We start from the raw sequence: 25,824 nt of genomic DNA on the forward strand, positions 1-25,824 counted from the left end.
GGAGATTTTCAGCTTGTACTCTTTCCATAAGAGTCAAATTTCCTTAGCGTTTCCAACACATACATACCTGATGTTTTGTTGCAAGCATTTTATTGCCAAGCATTTCAAGATGTCAGGCAACTTTACATTGAACTGTAGAGTTATCTAAAACTTACTTTAAGTTCTGGATTATTAATTTTATGATTGTATCCAATAAATAACTATTTAATTTTATTATCTCATATTACATGGTTCACATAATTTATCTTTACAATTTAAGACTTCAATAACTTTCAAACTATGCTAGGTATTAACTAAATGTCTTCAACATGTAAAAAGAAATTTCATGAATTGTACTTGAAAACCTCATAAAATGTGGACATCACAGGAGAAAGGTCAGTGTGTCGCCTGGTTCATACAGAAGACAATGTATGGAAAACAAAAGTACCTAAATGCAACGAAACTTTCAAACACAGTTTTGTGAAGGATCTGGTGCACCAAACAAAGGTTAGAGACCTACAGAACTTTAAAGCACACCACAATGGAAATCTTTAATTGTTCCTGGAAAGAGAGTTCCTACCATACATTATCCATGCCACTAACACTGTACACGTTGATGTGTATGAACGAAGAAACAAAACTTATCACATACTGAAAAGCATCTGTTAATATCCAGTATAGTTTGAAAGGGATTAAAGTCTTAATTTGTAAAGATAATTTATGGACACACTGTATTTCTCGTCTTCAAGTAACACTGCTGTCTGTGGCAAGTTGTAAAGAGTAAAATATTAAACTATCAGAAAGTTATATGAGTAGCTGCCTATGATAAAATTAAAAGCCATAATTTATGAACAATTTAGATGTAAAGAAGACAACACGTGGAATAATAGAAGCATTTGGTCATTAAAAAATAAATAAAAAAATATTGAAGACTTCACTATCTTTTGGATGAATCCCATCAGGGGCTGCAGCACGCTTACAGTGAGAGCAAGATTTTGTTCAGTGTGTTGTCTCCTTCATTCCTGAATTATTTACATTTTGGCAATACTGTCCTCATTATACAAATGTCATTTTTTTAGTTATACAAATTTACTGTGCAATTACTTAAGACTTCAAATTACTCTAACTTTGCCCTATGTCCAAAACAGAAAGTGGTTTTCAGTTTCTACATATTATTCTAGATAATGTTACCAGAAGTAACTTGTGAAAAAATAACCAACACATGATAAATCTGTCACTAAACATTCTATTCTTGCACCGGAGAAACATTATAGTTGACAATTTGCATTATGTCAAGTTAGATCGGCTATAGCGCTACAGCAAGCTGCAACGGCAGTGTGTGTATATGTATCAGGCAACACCGATTTCCGTTTCACAGAATAAATGTAAGCTAATGAGTAATTTCAATGTATATACCTATCATTTCTGAGTTGCTACCATACTGACAGCAGATAAACAACCAAGTAATAATGTAGATATATGTGTAACAAGGCACACACCTTCAATGACAGAACAAAGAAATACAGGAAATAAGCACTGTTTATGTTCATACAAAACAAAGCAGTGAACGCAGGAGCTTCAATGTCACAACTGGAAGTAACTACTGAACTGGAATTGGTTCTTGCCCCCTCGCAAAGCACCTCATGATTCTCATTCTTCACTTGTTAAACTGTCATGCTGCCAACTGTAAATGCATACTACAAGTGCAAAATTTCAGCAACCTAGGTATAAATCAAAGAAGTGCTAATCTAAAAACCTCACACTGCCATGTGAACATCGTCAAACTGTGTGAGATACAATCCCTTTCTTTTCTACAATGAAATCTCCAATTCACCAAATGTGATGTCAAGTAATGTCATGTTTAATAAATTATCTTGAATAGAATAGTGAAAGAAGCACCTAGTTCTATACAGGAAAGCCACCAAATCAATCATCAATGAACGAGTTACATCACACCTTTTCGTCAACATCTTGTAGCCGTTCCTTCAGGTACTGTTACCACAGTAAACAGGATGGCAACTGAAATTGCCGATTCAATTTTTGTGACCTGTTACCACTATGTACTTTGCTTCTCTCTGTCACAGTATGAAATGATCCTCTAAGCTGTGGCTATGACATTCCTCCTTAATAGCCTTTATTCCAGGAGTGCTAATCCAGCGAGGTATGCAAGAGAGCTTCTATGAAATTTATGCAAGAGAGCTTCTGTGAATTTAAAAAAGTATGTTCTTCTACTTGTCTTTTTCTCCAACTTGTCTAACAAGATCCGTTTACTAGAACAATATTCCAGATTTGATACAAAAAGTTATGAGTTTCTGACTCTAGGACCTCTTAAGAGGATTGTTGATCAAAAACCCAAATTGGAAGGGTTTTCAGAGTTACATTTGTATTAACATTTCTTCTGTAGGTTAACACTACTTCTGCAGGCATTGAAAAAAGTACATACAGTATTTGTAATCCTCACCGTAAACATCCTGAGCGATATTATTGAAGAACTTAGCAGTAAGAGGAGCTCCATGCACATTTGGGATGCGATCAAATAGCGTAAATGTAGTACCCTGACCCAGTGTTTACTTCGTTACAAGCAGTTTAACATCATGTTATGAACATTAAAGAATTAGAATGTTTAAACAAACTTCTCATGCTCACATCATATGCAGCCTCCGCCTCATTATTTACTGTGAGTTGTGCCAGATCTCCCAAACCAAGCGTTGAATCCAGGACCTCGTCGTCTCCCAGACCTGGACCTAGCTGCCTGCGATGACCGCTGCCTACCTGGAAGCCCAACCCTCTACCCCCTGCAAAATAATGAAATATACTTAGTTTTCGTGAGCCAGGCCAAGTGCATTGAAAATATTAACAACAGTAATGAAATATTATTATATCAGTCTTTCTTTTTGTGGAACCACGATCCAAATGAATGCAGCATGAATTAACTACATCATTAAAGTTGAAAGAATTGCAACTTACTCTGTATCATCTGTTTATTATACCAAAGAAAGGGTTTCAGGTTCTAAGGTGACTACTCACAAACACTGCCAGACATAAGTATTTACAACAGAGTTGTTTCTTTCCTAAACTTAAAAACCAGCCTAGTTTCAGTGTGCTATGTTGCTGTACATACGCGACATGGGTAAGCTACATTTAACTACCTTATTTCTAGTACTTTTCAATTTGATCACAATGTCTCAAAGAAAATGGGCACAATATTATCTGTAATGCCACTATGCACACAGCATAAAACCTGACAAATTGCTGCTTGTTCTCACAAGTGGCCCATCTGAGACAGTGTTGCTACTTACCACATACAGCAAAGAAGAAACATTAGCTATAGCCTTATATTAGGAATCCCACAAAACATACTGACACTACTCAGTTTCATCATAGCTTAAATTTCAAGATGGAAAAAATATGCAAGAAATGAAAACAGACAACTTGTCACCTCACAGATGAACTGTGTGATTTACTTAAACAGCTCTTTTCTGCCTTTGGCCTTAACAAATCTCTCTCTCTCTCTCCTCCCCCCTTCTCCCAAAGTAACTGGTGGCCTGTTCTCGTTTTACAATAAGTTTTTATGTACAACAAATTACTTGTTTAAAAATTTGAATCAAATAATGGAATCAAAAACTGTGCTTAATGAAAAAGAACAGTAACAAAATTATGAAAGAGAACTAATCTCTTCTCTAATTCCATCGACTGTGCAAGTGTCTGAAATGGTAACTATGAAGTCTTAATAGAAATCATTGCTTTATATAGATCTAATAACTTTTACATTACCCCTCCCCCAGCCTTCCCCGAAAGTGCTCATTGCCCCAGAACAAAAGTAGTTCTCTCACTTACTCCAACCTGGATCATTTTGAGAATGTATATCCCCTCCTGAATCTTCCACTTCAGTCAGCATATTGAGTTCATTTAAAACTTCTTCTGCTTCAGCATCAACATCATCTGTAAGACTTTCGTTCAGCATTAGACTCTGGAACAACATCAGTACAAACTCAATATAATTTATCATCCACTTAAAAAAAAAAAAAAAAAAAAAAAAAAAAAAAAAAAAAAAAAAAAAAGTAGTAGTAGTTAGCATTCAATCTCATGTAATTTCAAAGCAAAGCAAATATGTTTAGTGTCACTGAAGTCCAAATCAAAACAACAATTTTCAATAAAAAATTCACCACACTATTAAGTCAGTTCTTCTGTAGAATACTGAATTTATGGTAACAGTATTATGAAAAGGAAAGTGGAGATGCTGAGTCACAGATAGAAACAACAAAAAGACTGTGACAAATAAAGCTTTCAGCCAGTAAGCCTTCATCAAAAATACACACACACACACACACACACACACACACACACACACACACACACACACACACAGTGCAAGTCTCAGACTGGGGCACTTGTGAGAACAAGCAGCAATTTCCGTGTGTGTGAGTGTGTTTTCGAAGAAGGCCTTAATGGCCAAAAGCTTTATTTGTGACAGTCTTTTTGTTGTGCCTTTCTGCAACTTAACATCTCTGCTATATGGTGAGTAGTGACTTTCCTTCATAATATTGTTACATTCCATCCTGTATTTTCCATTGTCAAGTTTATGTTAAGAGTCATTCACCAATTGATTTTTCACCTAATCCTACAAGCCAAGTAAAAAAAAAAGAAAAGAAAAACAAACAAACACACACACATTACAAGTCGTTTCCTGCTACAGATAATATTAAAATCCTTCGTACATGCCTTTCACACGATTTCAGTGACATACATCAGTAACAAATCAATTAAGCAAGTTGGAATAATGTGCAACTGCTTAAAATCCAAGTCTATAATTGTATTAACAATATGTGAATTTTTCAATTATTTAATATGATTATCATTTCTTTCTAGGTAATACTCTTGGGCATAGAGCCTTAACTAATGTTCTTTCAATATATTTAAATGGTCTTGAATACTGTACCTTATCAGATATTTCTCATCAGCAGGTACACAACAGAGTAAATTACTTGCTTCTTTAACACACAGAATAAAACCCCATTATGTTTTAGGAGCAGTCATATGTAGTAGTTATGCATGTTCGAAATGAGATTACAATTATTGATTTAAAATTAAAGTGAACAATCTGAAGAAATTCAACTGAAATATTGCTACACCACCACCTTATGCGAGGAAACAGCATCTGAAATAAAGCACCTTTCAAACATTTACAAGCCCAGAAGTTGTTCTTATGAACACAGATTTTGTTATGTTTCAAATTGGACTGTCTGATTTTGTTTCCATTTTCTATCCATCACACATTTAGATTTTTTTTTAAGTGACATCACTGCTGATGGTGAAGGCTTGTAGAACACAGTTAACAAATGGAAAGAAAATCAACAACTACACAGCAAGAGAAATGTATGTGTCAGTAAATGGCACTCTTAAAATAAACATGAACAGACAATCATTACAATCCTGCAGTTGAGTCCACAACGCTATAAACGCACATCTTCAATTTAGCTAAATACACTGATGAGTCAAAACACTATGACCGTCCAATTAATAGCTTGTCTGTCCATCTTTGGAATGAAGTACATCACTGATTCTGTATGTCAAGGATGTGAGAGTTTTTTGGTAGGTTTTTGGAGATATGTGGCATTAGATGTCTACACACACGTCATGAAATACGTGTGAATAATGAGCTGCTGATTTGTTGGCAAGGTGGTGATGAACGATAGCGACCCAAATGGGTTCCATAGGTTTTACATCCGGTGAATTTGGTCAAAGAGACGTCATCAAGAGTTCGCTATAATGCTCCTCAGGGGGTTGTTTTCCCCAAAAAGAGCTTCAAATAACCGATGTCATCTCACTGACGAGGATGTGATCGGCTGAGCGCGCGTCATCTGCTAAAATGGAAGATGTATCAGGCTACAGCTGTAGACTGGCGCATAGTGGAGTAAAATAGGGGCTGTCAAGTAATAGGTGTCTCACGGTCCACAGTTGAGAGCACTGGGGAAAAAGCGGAGGAGGATCGTCACTTAAAAGATGACGATGTCTAAAAAGACAGTGGTGTCCTATCCATAGGATAGTTAAAATTACCTCCTCCCAACGACGAGTTTGGGAAGAAGAGGTCCAAGCACAGGGAAGAGCTTTCACGTCCCGCAATTTATTATTGGGAAGCATAGACCAATATGCGTGCCATAAAAGAGCAACACGACGACATAAAACACTCTGTAGATTGGCGAAGGGAACCATGCGAACATCAGGCTGAAGATGAGAGAGTGCAGCCTTGGCCGCTATATCGGCCACCTCGTTTCCACAGATACCAATGTGTCCTGGGATCCACAGGAATGCCACAGAGACGCCCCAAGTGGAGCAAGTGGAGGCAGTTCTGAATCAGGTGGACCAGCGGGTGGACAGGGTAAAAAGCTTGGGGACTGAGGAGAGAGCTGAGCATATAATATACTGTATCCGCTGATGACGGATGTATTGGACAGCCTCGAGAACAGCGTAAAGTTCGGCAGTAAAAACCTAACACTGGTTGGGAAGCCGAAATCAATTAGGGGTGTCGCCAACAATATAGGCACTCCCAACACCAAATGATGTTTTAGAGCCATGAGTATAAATAAATGTGGCATCCTTCATTTGTGCGCATAGAGCAGCAAATGCCCGACGATAAACGAGAGAAGAGGTACCATCCTTGGGAGGCTAACAAAGGTCACGGAGCAGGTAGGTCCGGTGGCAGAGCCAAGGTGGTGCTGTACCCCCAGTTGTCAAGAAAGTTTTAGGAAAATGGTAGGAAAGAGAACGAAGCAGTTGACTGAACTGGATTCCCAGTGGTAGGAGAGAGGAAGGGCAGCCTGCATACCCTAAATCGAAGGAGTCGAAGAAAAAGTCATGGGCCGGATTAGCAGGCATGGAAGACAGATCACTAGCATAATGACTCAAAAGGACAGCTCACCGATTGGACAGCGGAGGTTCAGCAGTCTCAGCATAAAGGATTTTCACAGAACTGGTGTAAAAACCTCCAGACGCTAAACGCAATCCACAGTGGTGGACAGAGTCGAGACAGCGAAGAATAGATGGCCGAGCAGAGGAGTAAACTATGCTTCCATAGTTCAATTTCGAGAGACAGCGAGCTGAAAGATAGGAAACTTGGGAGGACCAGTGCAGTTTTCTGTCAAACATAAGACCCAAGAATTTAGCAACATCCACGCACGGTAGGTCGACAGGTCCTAGATGTAGGGAAAGCAGAAGAAACTCCGTATGACACCAAAAATTGACACAAACGGTCTTACTGGGAGAAAAGCGGACGCTGGTTTTGATGCTCCAAGAGTGGAGGCAATCTAAACATCCTTCAAGATGTCGTTCAAGAAGGCTGACCCATTGAGAGCTGTAGTACATCACAAGATCGTTCACAAAGAGGGAGCCCAAGACATCAGGATGGGGAGAATCCATAATTGGATTTATGGCGATGGCAAACAGTACAACACTTAGCACGGAGCCCTGGGGTACCCCATTTTCTTGGGAGAAAGTACAGGAGAGGGTAGTGTTCACCCACACTTTAAATGTGCACTCTGCCATAAATTCACGAATAAATAGGGGCAGCCGACCTCTAGAGCCCACAGAAAACAGTGTGCAAAGGATGCCTGTCCTCCAACAGGTATGTATGCTCTTTCCAGATCAAAAAAATATTGCTACCAGTTTGGTGTTTCCAGAGAAAATTGATAATGATGCAAGTGGAGAGAGCAACAAGATGGTCAACTGCAGAATGATGCTTTCAGAAACCGCATTGGGCAGGTGTTAAAAGGCTTCAGGACTACAGCGACCAGGCTAAACGGCAATTCACCATATGCTCCGAAACCTTACGTACACTAATCATGAGATAAATGGGGCGACAGCTAGAGGGGAGATGTTTGTCCTTTCCAGGTTTCGGAACAGGAACGACGATAGCTTCCTGCCATCTTCTAGGAAAAGTACTGTCGGTCTAATTCGATTATAAAGGTGAAGGAGTTAACACAAACTATGATATGATAAATGCAGCAACATTTGGATGTGGATACCATCCAGTCCTGGGGCAGAAGAGCGAGAAGAGAGTGTGTTGGGCGTTCCCGCATAGAGAAACAGTGGGGAGATTGAACAGGCGATCTTTGTGCTGGCTGATCTGACAACCGTGGCACTGAAGTTGAGATCACAAGTCTGTGTGGTTGCCTCCTTAGTACGCCGAGGAGATGCAAGGACAGTGCTATATTTACCTGCTGGAGGCACAGTGGGCTTTCGACTGGCAAATAACTTACGAGCAGCAAATGAAGACACCTTTTCCTTCACTCTGATTTCCTGAATAAGCCGTTCATGTTTGAAAATGAGGCGATCTCTAGAGGAAGCAGTGTGGTCATCCATACAGTTGATGCAATGAGGGGATGGAGATGGACAAGCACCCTCATGGGCACATCCTTGCCCCACACAATGCATTTGGCCAGATTGGAACATGACTGGCCGGTATGATTAAACCGCTGACACCGATAGCGATGCGTAAGGTTGGGGATGCAAGGGCAAACAAATTCTCATAGCCCGCTTTAATGTTCGATGCAAGTTGAACTCTTGTCAAATGTCAAGAAGATAGTACGGGTTGGAAACAAGTCCTTGTCAACCCTTTTCATGACTATGTACAGCTGTTACGCTCTGTTCAGACAGTTAGTTTTGAATTTACTTGTTGGACAATCTGTCGAGTGAACGTGTATAAACCACCCCGTGTGATGAATATAAAGTGTGGTGCGCTTCCACCCAGACAGGGAAGGGGTGTAGTAGTGAAGTTCGCAGCAATTTTTGTGCCTGAAGGGCAATGACTGTTTCTAACAACAAGGTGTCATTTCTAAATCGGGAAGAAGACTTTACAGGACCTGCAATTGCATCAACACCTTTCTGAATAATGAAAGGATTGACTGTGGAGAAGTTTTTACCTTTTACCTTCGTCCAACCGAGAAACAACAAGGAACTGTGGCACTGATAGAAGAATTGTCTGTGTCTGAGACTCTAACTTTCGCTTGTGAGCATAAATTGTAGACGTAGAGGAAGCCATTGCAGAAGTACCCCCACGATTACAGGAGTCTCCGATGGCGCGCTCCTTCCTTGTGGGGAACATTAAGTTGTGAAACAGTCATCAAAATTGCACTATCTTAAGTGACACGAAATGCAAATTCCAGGAAAAATTTATTTAAGTAAACAAAAGCTATCCTTTTTACATTTATCAAATCAAAATCCCACCCCAGTCAAAGAGTGCATAACTGTACATTTAACAGCATAAAAAGCAATCACAGTCAGACAGACAGAAACGTGATTGCAAACTGTAAATAGTCCCAGAACAACTACAGGAGGGAAAACAAGAGGTCTGTTCAGTGGCAAACAAACACTGCTAACTTACTTTGTAAGTAAGTAATTAACATGAGAAATTTTGTTAGATCAGAACATATTTTATATTGCCAATGGATGCATGTGGGTTTTTATTCCATGCCAAATCAAGAAGTGCTACAACCTGATCCTCTTATATTTATGTGAAATTAAATATACATGTAATATTGATAAATAATAGCACAAAACTTTTTTCACATTTTCTGTGGAGTGGTTATCTAGTGACTGCTCCTAAAAAATGTAAAAACAAATCCATTTTTTCTTCACCACACATCAATTTGTTCACAATTTTTGTTCTGATTAAACTACAATGAAACCATGACTGAATTTAATGAGTTTTGAAAAAACCATGTTTTTTTAAAAATTGTAAAAAAAGATATATGCCAACAATAGTGCTTCCCTCTGTGTAGTCTGAAAGTTCCAATTTAAAATGAGCGTGATATCACTATCAAAAACAATTTTGTGTGTATCACAACTCTGTTAAATATCATTCAGACCATCAATTGTTATTTTTATTTTGTTATCCATGACAATTTTACAGAACTGTAGTATGATTTATCACTATTCCAGCAAAATTTTACTTTTCATACTTATAACTGTGTTTTAAAGCACAGCACTAGCTAAATTAATAAACTGCTCAACATATCTAAAATATGTATCTTAAAACAAGCAATAAACCTCACGGTACAGACTGTATACAAGATGACCAGTTGGTGTGATTATCTCCCATTTGTTAGGCATTTTGTCACTGGAGAATATTCATTCAGCTACTGTAGAAAAGTGACCTGTACGTTTTCTTTTGGTACAACATGGCATAGTAAAGTAAAATAATGTGACTAATTCTGACATGTGTTTTGAAATTAGCTTGTTGTTGTTGTTGTTGTGATCTTCAGTCCTGAGACTGGTTTGATGCAGCTCTCCATGGCAACCTATCCTGTGCAAGCTTCTTCATCTCCCAGTACTTACTGCAACCTACATCCTACTGAATCTGCTTGGTGTATTCATCTCTGTCTCCCCCTACGATTTTTACCCTCCACGCTGCCCTCCAATATTAAATTGGTGATGAAATTAGCTTAAAGATACTTTAGTACAGTTCTTGCAAAAGTGTAGAAGTTTATATGCCTACAACCAATTAGTATTTGCAAACTATTAACGTAACCATAAATTTTCTTCCAGGAAGAGGAAAGATGGAGAAGTAATGTTGCGTACTGCTAAATCAAATTAGACCATTCATTTCAGAATGGCATAAAATACCTAAAATTTTTGCTGTGACAAGTGCCAGAAAATACTTCCCTAGAAGTTTCTGATACATCTAGCACAGAAGACTATGACAACCTAGTGTGTTCTGAGGTCAAACAAAAAAGATGTTAAGGTATAGTGACATACAAGTCACTGTTGCAAGTTCAACCCTAAAAACTATGAAAACTTGTTTGCAGTCTGTTGCAGAATTGTGTTAAGAAAAAGAAACTATGTGAGGTGCAGTATACTAAAAAACAAAAACTAACTTCAAAAATACAAAGAAAAGCATTGTTACTGCCTTCTGGTGAACAACTGAATGATCATTCAGAATCAGAGATGACCTTTCAGCTGAAAGAGACATTTAGTAGTTGCTAATCTCGAAGTAAGAGAGGTGAAAATTCTTATTTTCTACCTAAAGATGGAGTGTTAAGAAGCTTCAAGAGGAATTTAGTGTTACTAATTACAAGGCTAGAAAAGTAAAAGAAATTTGGTGAAGGCCAAGACCTGGCAAGACTCTTAATCAGATGATTTGTTGATTCTGTAAAAAAACATTGTTCTTACAAAGGCAAGCAGGTCAGTACCTGGTAGAAAAGAATTTGTGGTTATAAAAATAGATGGAGGGGAAAATCAAGTGCAAAAAGGTTACTTTCAAGTAATTTGATAGAAATTTAATTGTCCCAAAAATTGCATTTTAGCTAGGAACAGTGATACACATTGTGTGTGTGTGTGTGTGTGTGTGTGTGTGTGTGTGTGTGTGTGTGTGTGTGTGTGCGCGCACGTGCCGTCCATATCTTTCACATTTCGCTGACATGTAGATGTTCTATCAGTAAGTAGCAGATAAGTAAAGGCAATATTGAACCCTTAAATGCCTAGAGGGCAAACATGTACATTATCCCATACAGAAATGGTGATGGGCAAAAAACTGATTGGCTAGACACGTGATGAATTTGACATATGACTCATCTCAGTAGCAATAACTAATAACTGATTTTAAGCCTATCTCTAGTATTCACTTTTTCCAGGTTTGTAACCCTGTCTTTTTACTTAGACACTGATTAGGTAACCTTTTTTAATATCTATTAGAAACTACTTTACTTTGATGTCATACAGTAAGACACAGCTGATAAGCAGGTCTAATACTTAAAATAAATTAATTTCTGAAGGTGTTTAGAGCTGAACACCCATTACTCACTAACCTTTTGCCAGAAATATGTGAATAAATGTTTTGTGTTACTGTTTATGAATACTACAAGCATACTTAATTTCAAATAAATCATAAGAGGTACAGATTGAAAAAAGTTTGTGGATTGAACATGTACTGGCCTATGACATTTATGCACTGAATGTGTTACCACAGGATTTTTACTATGGCCAAGGTTAATCTACTGGCATACACACAGATGAGAGTAGAGTAACAGTAGATCGTCTTTATTGGACTTTAATTCAAAGTGACAACTTAACATAATGTAAACTTTGATTGTGACCATGTACAGAAGGAAAACAATATACATCAATAAATGCTTTTGTTTTCCGAGAGTTTCAGTTCAGTGCAATATACATCCACTTTATATGACAATTTACATTAGCTTATGATCCAAAGTGCACACAAACAAGAAACTATTGGGCACAACTTTCACTGCAAGTTCTCTGAATTAACTGCATTGAGTTATTTAATTTCCCAATGCCATCATAAATGTGACCAATAACAAAGGAACACCAGTTCATTACAAATCCGCAGATGTCAGTAAGGGACAAAATAACCAAACCTGTTGTCAAATACAGAGCAGCAAAATCAATCATTATGAAGCTTCCATTTCCGTATCATACCATTGTCACCTGTACATTTCTATCCAATGACTAGCTGAATTTTGCCAGAAAATCTGCAAGTGTGATATGACACACACACACACACACACACACACACACACACACACACACACACACACACACACACACACAGAGAGAGAGAGAGAGAGAGAGAGAGAGAGAGAGAGAGAGAGAGATTAACTGCAACACCAACCACAGACTTCTTTTTTATCAAAGATATTTGTGAACAGCACCTGCCCAAGTATTTCCACTGGATTCAGAGTGCTTTTCCATAATATTCGTACGATGATAGACATTACTGGTAACAAATCTAGCAGAATGCCTCTAACTGCTTTGATGTCTTCCTTTAATCTGACCTGGTGAGATCCCAAACACTACCAAGTGCAGTGGCACTATGGTTAGCACACTGAACTCTCTTTCAGGCAGATGACGATTCAAAACCGTCTCCAGCCATCCTGATTTAGGTTTCCTGTGATTTCCCTAAATCATTTCAGGTAAACACCAGTATGGTTCCTTTCAAAGAGCACAGCTGATTTCCTTCCCCAACCTTCCCTACTCTGAGCTTGTGCTTTGATGTCGACATGACATTAAACACTAATTCCCTCCTCCTCCCGAACACTCCGCAGTACTCAAGAATGGACTCTACTAGTGTTCTCTGTGTGGTGTCCTTTATATGAGAGCTCCAGTTGTCTATATGTCCTCGTTAGATAAGAGATATCCCCAGTGGTGGGTTTGACTTTTTTAAACCATCTGTACGATTGTGTAGATTACGGTCAAGTATCATGCTCTGTAGTCATTCACCCTCATGGGCTTTTGTTTATTAGTAATGGACAGAGGGGGGGACACCTCAATATTTCATGTGTTGGTCTAGAGCCTTGAAAGTAGTACAAACACACAGATTGATAGTGCAACATAAGCATTACTGTGGATTCCCCACATTCAGAAGGTTGTGCATTCGAATCTCTTCAAGTGTTTTGTAATTTGCAATCTTTATTGAAATGGCTTTTATCTACATCTACATGACTACTCTGCAATTCACATTTAAGTGCTTGGCAGAGGGTTCATCGAACCACAATCATACTATCTCTCTACTATTCCACTCCCGAACAGCGAGCGGGAAAAACGAACACCTAAACCTTTCTGTTCGAGCTCTGATTTCTCTTATTTTATTTTGATGATCATTCCTACCTATGTAGGTTGGGCTCAACAAAATATTTTCGCATTCGGAAGAGAAAGTTGGTGACTGAAATTTCGTAAAAAGGTCTCGCCGCGACGAAAAACGTCTATGCTGTAATGACTTCCATCCCAACTCGTGTATCATATCTGCCACACTCTCTCCCCTATAACGCGATAATACAAAACGAGCTGCCCTTCTTTGCACCCTCTCGATGTCCTCCGTCAATCCCACCTGGTAAGGATCCCACACCGCGCAGCAATATTCTAACAGAGGACGAACGAGTGTATTGTAAGCTGTCTCTTTAGTGGACTTGTTGCATCTTCTAAGTGTCCTGCCAATGAAACGCAACCTTTGGCTCGCCTTCCCGACAATATTATCTATGTGGTCCTTCCAACTGAAGTTGTTTGTAATTTTAACACCCAGGTACTTAGTTGAATTGACAGCCTTGAGAATTGTACTATTTATCGAGTAATCGAATTCCAACGGATTTCTTTTGGAACTCATGTGGATCATCTCACACTTTTCGTTATTTAGCGTCAACTGCCACCTGACACACCATACAGCAATCTTTTCTAAATCGCTTTGCAGCTGATACTGGTCTTCGGATGACCTTACTAGACGGTAAATTACAGCATCATCTGCGAACAACCTAAGAGAACTGCTCAGATTGTCACCCAGGTCATTTATATAGATCAGGAACAGTAGAGGTCCCAGGACGCTTCCCTGGGGAACACCTGATATCACTTCAGTTTTACTCGATGATTTGCCGTCTATTACTACGAACTGCGACCTTCCTGACAGGAAATCACGAATCCAGTCGCACAACTGAGACGATACCCCATAGCTCCGCAGCTTGATTAGAAGTCGCTTGTGAGGAACGGTGTCAAAAGCTTTCCGGAAATCTAGAAATACGGAATCAACTTGAGATCCCCTGTCGATAGCGGCCATTACTTCGTGCGAATAAAGAGCTAGCTGCGTTGCACAAGAGCGATGTTTTCTGAAGCCATGCTGATTACGTGTCAATAGATCGTTCCCTTCGAGGTGATTCATAATGTTTGAATACAGTATATGCTCCAAAACCCTACTGCAAACCGACGTCAATGATATAGGTCTGTAGTTAAATGGATTACTCCTACTACCCTTCTTGAACACTGGTGCGACCTGCGCAATTTTCCAATCTGTAGGTACAGATCTATCGGTGAGCGAGCGGTTGTATATGAGTGCTAAGTAGGGAGCTATAGTATCAGCGTAATCTGAAAGGAACCTAATCGGTATACAATCTGGACCTGAAGACTTGCCCGTATCAAGCGATTTGAGTTGCTTCGCAACCCCTAAGGTATCTACTTCTAAGAAACTCATGCTAGCAGATGTTCGTGTTTCAAATTCTGGAATATTCCATTCGTCTTCCCTGGTGAAGGAATTTCGGAAAACTGCGTTCAATAACTCCGCTTTAGCGGCGCAGTCGTCGATAACAGTACCATCGGCACTGCGCAGCGAACGTATTGACTGCGTCTTGCCGCTTGTGTACTTTACATACGACCAGAATTTCTTCGGATTTTCTACCAAATTTCGAGACTGTTTCGTTGTGGAACCTATTAAAGGCATCTCGCATCGAAGTACGTGCCAAATTTCGCGCGTCTGTAAATTTTAGCCCATCTTCAGGATTTCGCGTTCTTCTGAACTTCGCATGCTTTTTCCGTTGCCTCTGCAACAGCGTTCGGACCTTTTTTGTGTACCACGGGGGATCCGTTCCATCTCTTACCAATTTATGAGGTATGAATATCTCAATTTCATTATTATCATTATTGTTATTCAACTGATTGGTTTAAATGTAATTTTTTTTATTTCTAATTCTTATTCACATCATTTTAATCTCCATACTAACTTCTTGATTTGCTCTCATTTTTTGTTCCTTTCATATTATTCTTTCATTTGGTATCATTGTTCACGTAATTTTATTATTATGTGCAGGAAGAAATTTATGTCTAAAATGTTTGTACAATTGTTAACACCCAAAAAATGTACATCTTACAACCAACAGATTTGATTTTTTTTTTCAAATGTTTAAATATTATGATATACAAATAAAAAATAATTAAATTCAGATGAGTGTTTTTATTAATATTTAAAAATGAAAAATTTCAACAAACCCGATGAGATGCTAACCCACAACTTTCTGTACAAGGGATGTACTTTAACCATTACACTATGACGTTAGCCTGTACAATACTCAATTCTAAAGCTCTAGAGCAACATGCAAAATCAGACTTTTTTCATAAATTACTCACAAATAAGGGCCCAGCAGGGCGAGAAACATGTAACACAAAGAAGCTACACCTCTGAACAGAACATTTTTAAAAAAAGAAGAAGAGGAAGGAGGAGGAGGAGGAGGAGGAGGAGGAGGAGGAGGAGGGAATCAGTCCCCAGCCCTGGGGACCTGCCTTCCTCTTAAGGCGACTATCCTCAGCCCCCTACAACGAAAGTTAAATGCTCTTTTCATTTCCTAGAACATTGTAATGTTATGCCTTGATATTTAATTGACGTGACGTGTCAAGCAGCAAACCACTATAACACTCTACTTTAGTTACACGATTGTTTTTCCTATTCATCTACATTGACTTACGTTTTTCTACATTTGAAACAAGCTGCCATTCATCACAACAGATAAAAATTATTTAAGCCTTCCTGTATCCTTCTAGTCACTCAATGACAATTCTTTCCCATATGATATAGCACAATCAACAAATGGTCATGTATTGCTGTTCACCATATCTGTTTAGGAGAACAAGAGCAGTTCTATCTTAAGTCCCTGGTGCTCTTCTGACAATACCATTGTCTGATGAACCCTGGCTATCAAGGACGATGAACTGGATTCTATTATTTACAAAGTCTTCGAGCCAATTTCATATCTGACAAGCTATTCTAGATGCCTGGACCATGTTAACAGTCTGCAGTAGAAAACTTTCCGGAAATCCACAAATATGTAACCTGCCTGTTGCCCTTCACTCATGCTTCACAGAGTCTCGTATGAGCACAGGAGACACTGAGTTTCATATGTTTAGTGCTTTCTCAATCTGTGATGATTTGCGTACAGAAGCTTTTCTGTCTGAAGGAAATTTATCATATTTGAACTTCAAACATTCTTCAGCAAACCAACGTTAACAATAGTGGTCCGCAATTTTGCATGCCTACTCTTTTACCCACATTATATTCAGTTGTTACCTGTGTTTACCCAGTCTCTTGGGACTTTGCAATGGGTGAGAGATTTGTGTTAAATGCAACCAATGTAAGAGGCCAATGCAATGGAGTACTCTATGTAAAGCCAAATTGCAATGCCATTCGGACCTGATGGCTTATTTGTTTTCATCTCTTTCCGTTGCTTCTATACTCCAGGGATGCCTATTACTACGTCCTTTTCTGAAGTCTGTGCAAGGGTCAGACAACAATGTCTGTGTGAATAATTTATTGAATGTGAAATTTATACTTCATCTTTCCTTTTGCTACCTTTACTACTGTCACATCAGACTAGTCAATAAGTGACTGGGTAGAAGCCTTTGACCCACATACTGATTTTACATACAACCAGCATTTTCTCATGTTCTCAGCAAGATCTTTCACTAAAGTATGATGGTGGTAGTTGTATGCGTTGTGCATCAATGTTAAAGAGCATAAACAAAGAGAAAGGACTATTTTTAAATGAGAAATTCATATATGAGACTTCCCACACCACTGAGGTGGTTGTAACTATAGTGACAATAATCCAGTTAAATTCAAAAAGATCGGTGCTGTATCATAAGTAACTTTGTTCACATACCTGACTTTTGTAACTTTTTGGTTCAGTATCAGAAGTTTTTGTGACTTCCACGCATTTCTTACAATTACTGATCATTCTTAAAAATGGGATTGTACAGTACTTGTTTGAAAGTCAACATTGGGATAATGGAACATGTAACTCCTTAAGGGCCATTTTTGTAAATGACTTCCAGGATAAGGACAGCTAAACTATGTCTTCTTCAGGACTTACAGTGGACCATAACCACCACATCCTCCACAAACAAAGTATTCATTCAATAAATTTATGAGTTTTTCACAAGTGATAACAACTGCTGATAATTTTTAAAAAATTAACCTACTGTTGGGTTACACACACTGATGTAATACTATGTATATTTTACAGTTTGTAGACATAACTTGTTATGACCATATAAAATATGAGAAACCTCATTCAAGGAGTTATTTTATTGACTAATAACTGAACTGCATATTGTCATCTAAATTAATTCCCTGACTGCAAATTCTTTGACATCAGCTGTATTAGGTATAGATTTACTACCTGTTTAGCATGTTTAGCACCAGACTGGGACTAACTGATTTCCCACGTCCGGCACAAATTTTCACGATGCTATTAGGTAGTAAGTCTATATCTAATACCGCTGATGTCAAGCAATTTGCTGTCAATGAATTTCAAAATATTTTGCACAGCTGTGAATCGTCAACAGTGTGTGTTCTTTCAGACATGTATGTAAATGTGCTTACATTATGTTTGCAGTACAGAACACCCGATCTAGTACCAGTGCAGGAGATATATATATATATATGTGTGTGTGTGTGTGTGTGTGTGTGTGTGTGTGTGTGTGTGTGTTTTTTTTAATGGCCAGAATAATTCCCCACCACCTTCATGGAGGGAGGGGGAGGGGGTGGGGGTGGGGGAGTGGGTGGGAGATCAGGGCTTTTTCCCTCTGAGCATGACAAAGTCTAACCGAGTCAAAATTATTTAACACCAAAAATGTGTGTACATAAAAAGGAAACAATTACCTTCCCTTTGCGCTTAGCTGTCTTAACATCATCCTGTTCATCATCTGGTGCTTCATCCAAGTCATCACTCATGTCATCATCATCATCCATATCAACTTCTTCCTGAGCCAAGAATTCAAAACTTGACATAACTGCAGCTTCTGTATCAAGAATCATTGCTTCTGTCAAAGACGGAGGAGCCTACAAAAGAATAATTTTGTACAGTGTCATGCCACAATCACCGGAAAATACAAAATGAAGATGAAATATGATACAAAGGAATATCACTAAATCAATTAGTCTCCAAAATACTGTTGGCTCACAACAGCACCTGTAAAATAATTCACCACTATAATCTTTTATATTCATTTTTATTACAGCAACATGAAACAGTTTTGATGTGGTTGTTTAGGTACATTTCCCATTGTCTCTACAGGCTCGGTCAAGATCAAACAACACAGTCAGAATGGTAGGCAGTTTTATGTATTCTCGGTATTCGAGGTTCTGCTATGCTACACAATATTTCCCTACAAACTGACAAGTCACAGCTTCCAAAGCCATACAGTTACAAGGATTATCCTTAAACTAACATTACATGTCGGAATATCTATGGTGGAAGCTGGTACCACTGCCGTGTAGTGGGAAGCCAACAGAAGGAATGAGCATTTCCAACAAATTGTAGCTCATCAATTAGCGTTGTGACTGTTAGAAATGAGTGTTCTCATTCCTGCTCCCACCAACTGTGAAGTGCGGACTGTAATTTGCTACCTAAATGCTAAAGGCATGGATGCCACTGTGATTCGTCATGAAATTGTTTCAGTTTAAGGAGATGACGTAATGTCAAGGCAGCACGTGACGAAATGGGTACGGAATTTCAATTTTTGGAAGGACAGAAATTCACAATGAAGATGGAAGCAGAAGGCCATCTGTTGCGACCAATGACGTGGTGCAGAAAATTGAAGATAATCATCTATCTGATCGCCAATCGGCAATTTATGACCTGCATGCAGTCTGTCCAAACATTTCAGGAATTATTGTTCGTGAAATGTCAAATCGACAAAATTATTGCAAGTTGTGTGCGTGATGAGTGCCCTGGATGTTTACCAGAGCGCACAAAATGAACAGAGTTATTGCCACTCACAAATTTCTCTATCATTTTAAGACCGAAACGGTGATGCTTTTCCCAAACATGTACTAACAGGAGATGAAACTTGGGCTGATCACCATACTCCAGAGAGCAAACAACAATACGGTGGTGCCATACTCTTTCTCCTTCAGCCAAAAAATTCAAAACTCGACAAATAGTGAGGAAAATCATGGTGTCAGTGTTTTGGGAGAGAAAAGGGATTCTGCTCATTCACTTTTTGGAAAGAGGTGGAACAACAAATGCTGCAAGATACTGTGAGACCACGAAGAAACTTTGCAGAGCCATATAAAACAAACATCGCAGGATGGTCACAATGGGAGTCTGTCTCCTCCATGACAATGCAAGTTTGCACACCACTCATGCAACACAGGAGTTGTCGACTTCATTTGGCTGGGAAGTGTTTAGTCACCCCACTCACAATCAAGATCTCACACCTAGCAACTATAATCTGTTCACTAAATTGAAGGAACATTTTCGTGGAAAACACCTTTCTGATGATGGCACGGTGAAAATTGAAGTCAAGAACTGGCTGAAAACGGCAGCAGGAGATGTCTATGACACAGGAATCAAAAATCTTGTCCCACGGATGATAAAATGTATTGAGGTAAATAGTGATTATGTGGAAAAATAATGCAAGACCTTCACTACAATGCAAGCAAATTTTATTTTACTTTTTTTTGTACTTCAAAAAATTGTCACCTTACTTTCCAGATTAGCCTTTTAATTCATTTCTCACTGGAAATAAAGTATTCCACTAGAGCTGGTCCTACAACTGTGATTTCTTTCTGTTTCAGTCGCACTGTCAAAAAACAGTTTTTGGGTGACATCTTTATTTCAGTGGCTGTGTATACTATGATTGATGCTGTAGATTACTCGTCTGTTAATAGCAATATGGAGCCTCACGAAGCTTAATATCCATTTTTGACAGATGAATCACCAGCAAGTGTCATACCTCACTTCACGAGCTGTCTGAAATTTAATCACAGATATTGCTACAGAGTATGTATGTCACCACTTCTCACTATTAATCAAATACTGGTGATAGATATGTCTTCCACCACTAATATTTTAACCAGTGATTTTTCTGGCATAAGATCACTGCACAAGAACAAGCCAAGCATCACGCCAGGAGGTGCTGCCTGATACATTGCAGAGTATAAGCCTCAATGGAAAAAGCCCTATACTCTAGCACTTGTCAAAGAGACTGCTAGAAACAACACTGCATTGCATTTAATGTTTAGTGCACAAGTCTATAATTTCACAACACTGAAGTAACTGAATAATCTTTAATAAAATATCTTTAATTGTATTACATTGTAAAGGCATTATTGAATATGCAGCCCCCACACGGCAGCAATCAATGAAAGTATACAGTTTCTGTAAAAATTTCAATGACTTTTTTTGGATTAGTCTGGATCAATTTCTGCAATCACACACTCTATTTAGTTCTTTAACTGAGGAATTTGATTTCCTTTTTTCAATAACCACTTGGCTTCATGTATCCTCACTCAAAACAGTTGCATGGCAGCATGTGGCAATATCTTTGTGGCTAATTCTGGTCTCCAAGATAGGCGATAAGACCCATGACCCTGAAATTTCTCTTGCAACAATGAGCATGATTAACTTTCAAGTGGTGCCATCTAGCTCAAATCACTTTTTTTTCAGTCTATTCCCTCCAACTGGAGCTGAAAGAGACATTTATCATATGAGATAATGTATGCCATTTGTCTCACTGCATTACCAGTGGAATACTCAAAAAGTAGGACCTAGTCACTAGTTGGTTAACAGGGGCAGGAACTAGATTGTGACAATGTGAATCAACAGAACACTCACTCCATTTGACACACAGAAAGGAGGATGAAGATTAAGAATGTGAATTTCACATATCTTGGTAGTGATGTGGCAAGTGATGGGAGGACCAACCTTGGGGTTCTGAACAGGGTAGTCAAACATGCCAAAATTTTCAGTCTGCTATGAAGACTTCCCTGGAGTAAGTACATTCCTCTAAGAGCTACACAGAACTGCTCAAAAGTTTCTTTCTGTCCATCACGTTGTCAAGTTTGCAGAGTGTAATGTCACTACCCTTGTGGGGGAGATACGGCAGTCACCCTAGTTCTGTGTTTTAACCAATTAAGGCCAATTGAGTGAAGCAGTTCATCTTACATCAGCACAAGATATGAAAATCTGCTATGTATAAATGTCTATCTCTGAGTATTTCACTATGAACAAGGATCAGCTTGGCCATCAAAATTACAGCATCAACTTCACAACCCAGTAACACTACAAAATTACTGACTTTATTTTGGGCAAATAGAAGCTGAGAAGAAGGGATAAAGAAATTACTGTTAAAAAGTTTTCAAATAATATTTTTTATCTCTAAAGCCAATCTAACACAGTAAGGTCTACCTTAAGATTGCTGGATGTCAAAACTGACTGCCAGGAGGGGTGGCAGCTAGCTCACATTCTGAACCTCTCACACAGTGTAAGATTTGGCACAGAAGCTAGCAGGCATGCTCGACTGCCTGATCTGTAATCTTTCTCAATCAATTTTAAAGAAACTGTTTGGAGAAAAAATTTAATTCTCACATATCTTATAACTTCATTCATCAGCTTCACAATAAAACTGACTACCATTTCATCAATTGTCAAAGTTACTGCGATATTTCAAGATTAAGTGAACTACTGGAAGAATTTCTACAGATTTGCTACGAAAAATAGGAATCACTGAAGAGGTGCCATTTGATTAATATGCTAATTTCACTATCTACAACAACATTCCAGAAACTAAAGATGTTTTTGAATTAAATAATGTAATTTTTATGGGCCATCGATAGATGGTCAAACAAAAACTGCTCTGAATTTTGCAACAATATCGCTGGAAAAGTGGCACATCTATTTTTATACTGAGAATGGGCTTTTCTCATAAGCTATTGACCTGTCTTTCCCTTAGTTGCTAGTTTAATAATATGTTGTTTGAAGCGTCTACCACAATTTTAGCTGCTTTAGAATGTTAATGAGATGAATATTTGTAAACTTCACTGAGTTTTGGCAAAAGAAGCAGATTTTAACATGGTGACATGTGAAATCACATACTACCAAAAACTCTTCACCAATAACTTATCTCTGAAGAAAAAAGGAATGGAATAAGAAGTCTGGGAAACATAAATTACTACTTCCGTTGAAATTTCAGCAGAATCCGGTATTCCATGTATTTTTAATAATGAATGACTGGTACTGAACTAGCCACAGAAAAAATATGAAAATATTTCAATTTGCATAACCCTGTCAGGTACCAGTTAAGGTGTACAGATATTAACAATCTCTCTTACAAACTAAAAAATGTTTTTCAAAACGTACAGTTCTTCACTCTGTACAGGATAGTAATGAAGAGACAGTATACTATGCATCACTGTTTTCATATTTCTCAGATAATTGAAATAAGTGTCCAAGGAATAGAAAAACAACTGAAATCACTCAGAGGAAAGTCCACTGGACCTGACAGAATACCAATTAAATTCTACACAGAGTATGCGAAAGAACTTGCCCCCCTTCTAACAGCCATGTACCGCAAGTCTCTAGAGGAACGGAAGGTTCCAAATGATTGGAAAAGAGCACAGGTAGTTCCAGTCTTCAAAAAGGGTCGTCGAGCAGATGCGCAAAACTATAGACCTATATCTCTGATGTTGATTAGTTGTAGAATTTTAGAACATGTTTTTTGCTCGAGTATCATGTGGTTTTTGGAAATCCAGAATCTATTCTGTAGGAATCAACATGGATTCCGGAAACAGCGATCGTGTGAGACCCAACTCGCTTTATTTGTTCACGAGACCCAGAAATTATTAGATACAGGCTCCAAGGTAGATGCTATTTTCCTAGACTTCCGGAAGGCGTTCGATACAGTTCCGCACAGTCACCTGATAAAGTAAGAGCCTACGGAATATCAGACCAGCTGTGTGGCTGGATTGAAGAGTTTTTAGCAAACAGAACACAGCATGTTGTTATCAATGGAGAGACGCCTACAGACGTTAAAGTAACCTTTGGTGTGCCAAAGGGGAGTGTTATGGGACCATTGCTTTTCACAATATATATAAATGACCTAATAGATAGTGTCGGAAATTCCATGCGGCTTTTTGCGGATGATGCTGTAGTATACAGAGAAGTTGCAGCATTAGAAAATTGTAGCGAAATGCAGGAAGATCTGCAGCGGATAGGCACTTGGTGTAGGGAGTGGCAACTGACCCTTAATATAGACAAATGTAATGTATTGCGAATACATAGAAAGAAGGATACTTTATTGTATGATTATATGATAGCGGAACAAACACTGGTAGCAGTTACTTCTGTAAAATATCTGGGAGTATGCGTGCGGAATGATTTGAAATGGAACGATCATATAAAATTAATTGTTGGTAAGGCGGGTACCAGGTTGAGATTCATTGGGAGTTTCCTTAGAAAATTTAGTCCATCAACAAAGGAGGTGGCTTACAAAACACTCATTCGACCTATACTTGAGTATTGCTCATCAGTGTGGGACACGTACCAGATCGGGTTGACGGAGGAGATAGAAAAGAGCGGCGCGTTTCGTCACAGGGTTATTTGGTAACCGTGATAGCGTTACGGATATGTTTAGCAAACTCAAGTGGTAGACTCTGCAAGAGAGGCATTCTGCATCGCAGTGTACCTTGCTCGCCAGGTTTCCAGAGAGTGCATTTCTGGATGAGGTATCAAATGTACTGCTTCCCCTACTTATACCTCCCGTGGAGATCACGAATGTAAAATTAGAGAGATTCGAACGCGCACGGAGGCTTTCAGACAGTCTTTCTTCCAGCGAACCATACGCGACTGGAAGAGAAAAGGGAGATAATGACAGTGGCACGTAAAGTGCCGACCGCCACACACCGTTGGGTGGCTTGTGGAGTATGAATGTAGATGTAGAATGTAAGAATAATATCCTCCGAGTGCAGCAAATCATCTTGGGTTGGGCTCAACAAGACGTTGCACTAAATATTTAGCAAGCTGCCTCTATAGCCATCCATAATCATGAAAGTGTTGCTGGGAAGGATTTTATAAACAAACTGACCTCTCGATTATGTCCCGTAAATGTACAATGTGAGTCATGATGGGTGACCCGAGTGGCCAAATTAGTAACTCAAATTGTCTAGAAAGTTCTTCAAACCAATTACAAACAATTGCAGCCCAGGAATATAGCACAGTGTCATCCACAAAAATTCCATCGTTGCTTGGGCACAAAGTCTATGAATGGCTGCAAATGGTCTCCAAGTAGGTGAACACAACCATTTCCAGTCAATTTTTGGTTCACTTAGACCAGATGATCCAGTCCACTCCAGGCAAAACCAGCCCACACCATTATGCAGCCACCAGCAGATTGCACAGTGCCTTGTTGACAACCTGGGTCCATGGCTTCGCGTGGCCTGCACCACAGTTCTTACCTACTGAAATTGGGCCTCATCTGATCATGCCACAGTTTTACAGTCATCTGGTGTCCAACTGATATGGTCACATCCCCTGGAGAGGCACTGCTGGTGACGTGATGCTATTAGGGGAGGAACTCCTGTCAATCATCAGCTGCCACAGCCCATTAACGTCAAATTTCGCCACACTGTCCTAATGGATACATTCGTCGTATATCCCGAATTGATTTCTGCTATTATTTCATGGTTGCTTTTCCATTACCGGCGACAACCTCGTTACATGAAAGCCATCAGCCCTCACTTCGTCCGTGGTCAGATGTAATGCCTGAAATCTGGTATTCTTGGGACACACTTGGCACTGCGGATCTTGAAATATTGATCTCCCTAACGATTCCTCAAAATGACTGTCCCATGCTTCTAGCTCCAACTACCATTCCATGTTCAAAGTCTGTTAATTCTCGTCCACGTGACAATACTCACATCAGAAAACTTGTCCCATGAATCACCAGAGTACAAATGGTAGCTTGGTCAATGCACTGGACTTTCACACCTTGTGTATGTGGTACTATCGCCATCTGTATATGAGCATATCGCTATCCCATGACTTGTCACCTCAGTAAGTAGAGCACTTTGTCAAGGCGAAAGCTTTTGCCCGATTTTGTAGTTTTTAAAAGGTATTTCAGTAGATTTTTTGCTGTTTTAGTATCATTTTATCAATTATTTCACTAAATTTTATTTCCACTTTTCACCAAAGAGAGCTAAAGGAAAATTTACATAAATTCAAGAAGCATGAAAATCATGTGTCCAGTGAGAATATTTACATTAAACTATAAATGCTTCAAAATATTTATCTCTCCACTTTA

General features: G+C 38.9%; 1 protein-coding gene across 4 annotated transcripts in view; it reads right to left on the reverse strand.

Annotated features, from left to right (window-relative positions):
• Window positions 1-25,824, reverse strand: part of LOC126279136 (striatin-3) — an 89,217-nt gene that overhangs the window by 26,563 nt on the left and 36,830 nt on the right. For 2 of the 4 annotated variants that reach the window (XM_049979640.1, XM_049979638.1), the window contains exons 5-7: window positions 18,404-18,583; window positions 3,817-3,949; window positions 2,626-2,774 (exon numbers count right to left, since the gene is read on the reverse strand). In XM_049979640.1, the coding sequence (XP_049835597.1) occupies window positions 2,626-2,774; window positions 3,817-3,949; window positions 18,404-18,583 (462 nt within the window). The remainder of the gene's footprint in view (window positions 1-2,625; window positions 2,775-3,816; window positions 3,950-18,403; window positions 18,584-25,824) is intronic. The other 2 variants (XM_049979641.1, XM_049979639.1) reach the window with 1 other exon arrangement.

This window comes from Schistocerca gregaria, chromosome 6 (assembly GCF_023897955.1).
Source record: "Schistocerca gregaria isolate iqSchGreg1 chromosome 6, iqSchGreg1.2, whole genome shotgun sequence".
Classification (NCBI taxonomy): domain Eukaryota; kingdom Metazoa; phylum Arthropoda; class Insecta; order Orthoptera; family Acrididae; genus Schistocerca; species Schistocerca gregaria.